The 7,050-nt window shown below is 40.2% G+C and overlaps 1 protein-coding gene across 1 annotated transcript in view; it reads left to right on the top strand.

Moving 5' to 3' along the window:
* The window catches only part of UNC80 (unc-80 homolog, NALCN channel complex subunit), a 215,786-nt gene that overhangs the window by 186,631 nt on the left and 22,105 nt on the right, over positions 1-7,050 (top strand). The window contains exons 52-55 of the mRNA XM_046644309.1: positions 1,890-2,090; positions 4,357-4,480; positions 5,415-5,540; positions 6,793-6,916. Coding sequence (XP_046500265.1) covers positions 1,890-2,090; positions 4,357-4,480; positions 5,415-5,540; positions 6,793-6,916 — 575 coding nt within the window. The remainder of the gene's footprint in view (positions 1-1,889; positions 2,091-4,356; positions 4,481-5,414; positions 5,541-6,792; positions 6,917-7,050) is intronic.

The raw sequence follows: 7,050 nt of genomic DNA, 5'->3' as shown, positions 1-7,050 counted from the left end.
CCACAGAATAGCAGGATAGTAAGATCTGCCAATTCTCTCTCCCTCTCTCTCCTCCCCTCCCTACCTCTCTCCAACTCTCCCTCTCTCTCCTTCCTTCTCTCTCTCTCTCTCTCTCTCTCTCGCTCTCAAAGGGAAAATATTTTGTGTTCTCATCAGGAGAGGACCACAGGAATGTTTTTTACCTAGAGATCATTCATGTGACAGTATAGCAAAGACTGTATTAAAAGAAGTTTTTGTTTTATGCTCAAAGCAAATTTATTTTGTGACATGACCAAGCATTAGAGCAATTCAGGTAGCAATTCATAAAATGAGTCAAATTCAGCTCTAAATATTATCTTCAAGCTTAAAATAGATTGATCATTTCTCAAGCATTTCTCAATGTTATCTGTAAAATAATAAGGGGCGAGAAATATATGCATCTAGATATACTCATGTGTCACACCAATAACCTGAAAAGTAAAGAGTTATTTTCTGCATGGCACAGTTGTGAGAAAGAGACAAACAAAAGAAATGTACAGGCTGTTTAAAATGATTTCTTCAAAACACACACATCTTACACACAATTTCCAGAAGGACAGTGTGAAGACAAGAAGGGATGAAGAGACAATAACTATTTCTTCATAACGGAGGGTGGCTATGGATGGATTGAATTCATGCCTCCAGATTAAGCCTAGTAGAAGAAACTGAGGGAACTGGGGGACCTCACATGAGGAGAGTGTCTCACAGTGTGGACCTCCAAAGAGGGAGTGAGCTGCCTCGTGCAGGAGTGAGTTCTCCAACCACAGTGTAGTCAGATGTAGAGCAGTCCAGGTGTTAGAGAGGCAGTGGCTTGTCTGTGATTCCTAAACCAGAGTGCCTGTAGAACCCCTCAGGGAGCTCTTCAGCTACACATACTTTCAAGCACTCATCTTATCTCTCTTGGAATAATCAAGAGGAAATTTCTTCTGATTAAAATGCTCTAGTTAATACACGGGAAAAGGAATGGTGCAATGTTACCATTGTACTACTCCTAATGAATTAATGGATTTGTGCAATGATCTCTGGCAGCAGCTGACATCATACAGAGTGACAACTAAGAGTCATGTGCCTCCTGATGAAAGTGCACATCAACCGTGACGTACACTTGCAGGAAATCAAAACCTCACCTGAGCTAGCCCCTAGATCTAACTACTGATTGAATTAAATATGGGAGAAGTGGGTTTGATTAAATGGCACTATGGAGATTCAATCAGCAAAATCCAGAGTGTGAGAAATAATAAGGACAAACAGCTAATTTCCTCAACAAATGAGTTGCAAAAAAAAAAAAAAGGAGAAAAGAGGGGTCACGTGCAAATTAAAAAGATTTATGAGATATCAGCCAATTGAAATTTATGGGCCTTATTTTATTCTGATTTGTTTATGAAAAAGTTTATTTAAATATTAGAGATAATGTGGGGCCGGCTCGGTGGCCGAGTGGTTAAGTTCGAGTGCTCCGCTGTGGTGGCCCAGGGTTCGGATCCTGGGCGGGGACATGGCACCGCTCATCAGGCCACGTTGAGGCGCCGTCCCACATCCCATAACTAGAAGGACCTGCCTGCAACTAAGATATACAACTGTGTAGGAGGGCCCATAACTAGAAGGACCTGCCTGCAACTAAGATATACAACTGTGTGGGGGGGGGGGGGGTGGGGGTGGGGGTTGGGGAGATAAAGCAGAAAAAAAAAAAAAAGATTGGCAACAGCTGTTAGCCCAGGTGCCAATCTTTAAAAAAAAAAAAAATTAGAGATAATGTGCCAGAATGTTCTTAGTTGGGCAAGTTGGAGTGTTGGAAGGAGGGTGATTAGCAAGAGGCTGTGTAGGAACATTCTCATTGTGGCATTGTAAGCTTATTCTTAAAACAAAAATTCCAGGTTGGCAGAAATTGCACACTCCCTTCTGAAGCTGGCCCCATATGACACCCAGACAATGGAGAGCCGTGGGCTTCGACGCTACATCATGGAGATGCTCCCCATCACCGACTGGACAGCCGAGGCAGTGAGGCCAGCCCTTATCCTCATTTTAAAGAGATTGGATAGAATGTTCAACAAAATTCATAAGATGCCTACTTTGAGGTGAGGGGCCTCCTGGTCAGTAGTTCGTATTGTGAGCCTCAAAGTTAGGGTTTGTCATTTTTTAATAGTGGGTCAATCTGGAGTTGAATGAATGGCTTGATAGTTTTCTTTGGTGTATATGCATAGCTACTCAGGTATATGAGTGCATAAGTAGCAGGGTCTACATTTTGAGGAAATAACATATTCTTTTAAAACTATATTTATCTTGAAAAATCTACTCATTTCTTAGCTATCATGTTCCTTATCTGACACACACACAGAAAGTTCAATGTGTATGCTTCCATTCCTTTTGAAATAAGGGAGGATATGCCCTATAAATAAACCCACCAAGAAGAGAAGGAAAATTAATTTGATGTTCAAAAAATACCATCTTAGCCACAACTAGAAGGACCCACAACTAAAAATATGCAATTATGTACCAGGGGGCTTTGGGGAGAAAAAAGAAAAAATTAAAAAAATATACCATATTTAACATAGTATTTTAGGTCTCAGTTTAGAGAAACACCAAGCTTTACAATAATCAGCCGAGCAGCAGCTTAAAAAGATCCCAGGATTGATAACAAATACCTAATTTTCACCTTTTCGCCTAATTCAGGTGGTACTAAATGAACATTATTACCGCTTGATCTCCGTTCAGGGGCCTGAAATATCCATGGGCAGCCTTTCTAGGATGGATGCCTCTGAACCAGTCTCCCTGGAGATCTGAGCCCAGTTCAGAAAACTAGAGCCGCAGTGAACAGGTGGTTCAATTGATAAATGCCAATAAGCCCACTAATTTGGAAATTTCAAGTTTGAATTAGTGAGAGCATTTTCTCTCCTTTTAAACTAAATCCAAAATTAGTGCAACTCTTCTGCAAGAATTTGTAGTACTTAGTGTTCAATTTGTCAGAACTTTTCCAGGTTTTCTTCTTCATTTATGCAGCCATCAGGAGTTGTTGGATTTATAAAAAAAGAAATTGAAAGATTTGCATTCTAATAATTGACAGTTTATTCCTATATTGTTTTATACCATGATGATGAACGGTTATACGTTATTTCAAGGTTCTTTTTTTCAGTGGCATGGAAGTGCTTGTCTGTAAAGCACTCCTATTGTCTTTAGTGGTCCCAATGGAGTATTTGTGCCTAGCAGCAAATGACCAAAGTCTTCAAAGTCTTACAAGGGTGTATCAAACTAAATTCTTTTTTTTAAATAACTTTGTGTCTAAAGATGTCAAACATCTCCATAGGCTGATTCGTTTGTTGCATAACTGAGCCCATTATAAAGAATATCATGCTTCTTAAAAGCAGATTTCTGGATCTATACATAGCCTTGGTCAATTGTAGGTAATTTTCTTGGGGTGCATACTGTGAATTTGGGGTTACCTTGGATTTAATTTCTTCAGGTGATCTCAATTGAACAAGAGAAATATTTACTGAAACTGACTGTGTGTTCCTTGGGCATCAGAGATGTTAATATATCCTCATTTAGGAATGTTTCCATTTTGTCATTGCAGATGTTTCATTTTGGTAGGAAGTATAAGCTTAGAAATTGTTTCCAGGATAATATTTGGAGATAGTGTTGACATCAGTAAAGCCCAACCTGTTTATGTGGAGGCCATAGGAATGCCTCTTTCAGTACTGAGACAGTTACAGATTGGATGGACTTTCATTACAGAAAACCCTGTGATCATCTAATTGGGTTATGTATACCCCATTTATTCTACCATAGAAAGTAGCCAAAAAATATAATTTCTTAGGAGGCCAAGAAAGAACACTTTTTAAGCAGGCTAGTTTCTTATAGTGTGATCTTTTCGGCAGGAGTTAAGCCATATAAATCCAATTAGTTGTAGTCTGGTATAAAAGCTGATGAGATCAACTTTAGTCTGACAGATTTGAGAAAGGCAGCCTGGGGTCAGAGAAGTTCTGTTGGGAGTAATGACCCCTGTGTTGGGTTTCCTAAAACGGTAGTCTTACACCCTCTCTCAAAGTTAAAACCAGGGAACTTAAAATGCAACCCATTCATCATCTCTGTTTTTTCTTCAATAGATGTTGTCTCATTATAGAGTGGGGCAGGAGTGCCTTGCTACGTTTTCAGTATCTTCCTTCCTTCCCAGTGCGCTCTGTACTTTTGGAACAAAATGGGTAAACTGGATCCCATGTGAAGCACTCAGTTGTCCAAGACACCCCTCCTGTCTTAGATGGCGTCAGAATCACTGTCTCATTCACTTGTTTCAGACTGTCTCCAGAAGGGAGCCAAGTGGCTAATGGCTCCTATATTGTATTCCAGGCGACAGGTTGAGTGGGAGCCTGCCAGCAATTTGATTGAAGGGGTTTGTTTGACACTTCAGAGGCAGCCAATCATATCCTTCCTGCCTCACCTTAGGTCACTGATCAATGTCTGTGTCAATCTGGTGAGTAGCCAAGTGGCAATCTTATGAAACTTTGCAAAATTTAACTCTGCTATTGACTTCTCTGAATTGAAGATTTACAGGTCAACCACTTTGTGCCCCTACCTACCATGAAAACAGATGGCTCAGGTGACACTGAAAATAGTGAGGTACATTTCAAGGTGGTGCGTGGGGAGATACAAGGGCCCATCCCCACACCAATGGGATTTTCGTGTGCTGCTTCCCACGCGCTACTTTGACAAGTCACCTCTTCAAGTTGCGCTGAGAGTTGAGGGCTGCCAGTTGGAGAGTGGGGTGGTGGAGACTGCACAATTGGCTAGAAGTTGAGTAGTCTGGGGTGGAGGAGTTTAAAATGCAAAGAGGATTTTTTTCTTTCTTAGTGCAAAATGACGTTATGAGTTGGCCAGTCTAGGATTTATGTAAGGAAAAAAATTTTTTATCTTTTATGTAATATCTAGAGTCTGGTCCTGACAAGGTTTTGTACAATGTGGAAACCATGTTAGAGCATCTCATTGAATAGGTTCTGCTGCTTAACTAGTTGAGCAATAAATCTGTAGCTGGAATGCCTAGTGCAAATAGAGCTGTTGCCATCATCATCGTCGTCAGTATTTGCTCCATTAAAGAATGTTGACTGCATTCCTTGAATCCACAAGTAAGTATGTCCAATCTCCTGATTAGAATAGTTTTTGGTTCATCTCTCATGTTTTCATACTGCGCTGTAAACAACATTCTACAAAACCTTGGCTGAATTCAGTGTAATGTTTGATCTGACTCCAGACATTGCATGCCTTCAAAAAAAGGCAACAAGAACAGATTGAAAGTAACATCCCAACCTTCAAATTAGGATGATGATGATGATGATGAACTGAGACTCCCGATCTGCGGTTGCATGGAATTGCATAGTCCAGGCTGGTCATGTGCTCTGTTTGTATTTCAGGTGATGGGAGTGGTAGGACCTTCCAGTGTTGCTGACGGATTACCCCTTCTTCATCTCAGCCCTTATCTCTCACCACCTCTGCCCTTCAGCACAGCTGTTGTCCGGCTTGTAGCATTGCAGATACAGGTGTGACTGCCTTACCTGTTTGTCACGCTCATTGAGTTGCTGGTTGAGGCACCAGATCATGGTGTTCTCTTTTTCCTTCTGCAAAGGCTGGGCAAAATCTGTGAGACAGAAGTGTAAACGTCTCCAAACTTACAGGTTTGGAGCTTCAGCCCTGAGCTTGGCCCTAGGTTGTGCTTCTGTAATTCTTCTTGAGATCTCAAAAATAGCAGAGTCATTTAGTCCTGACGCAACCTCAGAAACCACCTCGGTCATTTAAAATGTGTGCAGATACCCTAGGAAAATAATGGTTGACAGATATTCGGCTCACAATTGTTAATTAAATGGAGCAGTAGTATTCAAAGTCTGGTTTTAAATTATTTGCAGAAAGAATTGCAATATAAAATTCTTGCCAATGTTATTACTAGACTTTGAATATCTTAATTTTCCTTAGTGATTGTGGGTTGAATATCATGGGTGCTTTTTTTAATTCTCCCAGTTATTTTCTTTCTTAAATAAATTAAAATAATCATTCCCAAGATAAAAAAAAGTGCAAAATACCAATTTCCCTGCCTATTTCTGTGTGTCACCTAATTTTAGAGAGTGGGAAATCATCAGAAATCTCTGTGACCAATGGGAAGGAGACAATTGGTGTAAATGGATAACTGCCCCAACCGTTATCTGACAACCAAGCTTGATGGTCTTCATTCATAGAATGGGTAGATGATTGACAAAGGATTAAGCTAGAGCTGTGGCCACCATGCAGAAGAGACACAATGACATCCCTAAAGTGGTACATTTAATAACATGTGTGCAGACATCATTTATTTCTTTCTATATTACCTATTGTTTCCTGGCTTGGAGAAGGCCTTTTGCAGGGGTCAGATGACTTTGAAATAACTTCCGAATGGAGCAGGTGGCAAGTTCTCATGTTTTTTCCTTTTCTTTGTCTCTGAAATATTTATTGGTGGACACACGGAGAAAGTGAATGGGAAAATGCAGTTTTTGTAACAGACCATAAGTATAAGAATTTTTCATTTAATATTCAAGAGGTTACTGTTTTTTAGGTATGTAGCTTTCGGTTATGTCAAGCAAATGGCAAATGATAAAGCAGTGGTAAAAACTGAGTGAATCTCATGCTGCACGATGACAACTGAACTCATAGTTTACAGGAGCAGCCGGCAGGGAGTCACCATCTCCGTCCTGCTGTGTAAAGACAGAGTTACTGAATGCGTGTGGGGCTCCATTAATCTTTTTTTCTATTGTTGCTGCACAGGCATTAAAAGAAGATTTTCCTTTAAGCCATGTGATCTCCCCATTCACCAATCAAGAGCGAAGGGAGGGGATGCTTTTAAATCTACTCATCCCATTTGTCCTCACAGTAGGATCTGGAAGCAAAGGTCTGATTAATTTAACTAAAAGAAATGTATCATTGTTGTTGTGTTTTCTTAAATGTCAGGCTTTTATTTCTTTTTCCTTTTCCCATGAAGGCCATCATGAAGTCAATCTGAATGATTTAAATAGGGTTACCTTA

Source organism: Equus quagga, chromosome 17 (assembly GCF_021613505.1).
Source record: "Equus quagga isolate Etosha38 chromosome 17, UCLA_HA_Equagga_1.0, whole genome shotgun sequence".
Classification (NCBI taxonomy): Eukaryota; Metazoa; Chordata; class Mammalia; order Perissodactyla; family Equidae; genus Equus; species Equus quagga.
This window is presented reverse-complemented; position numbering and strand designations above follow the sequence as displayed.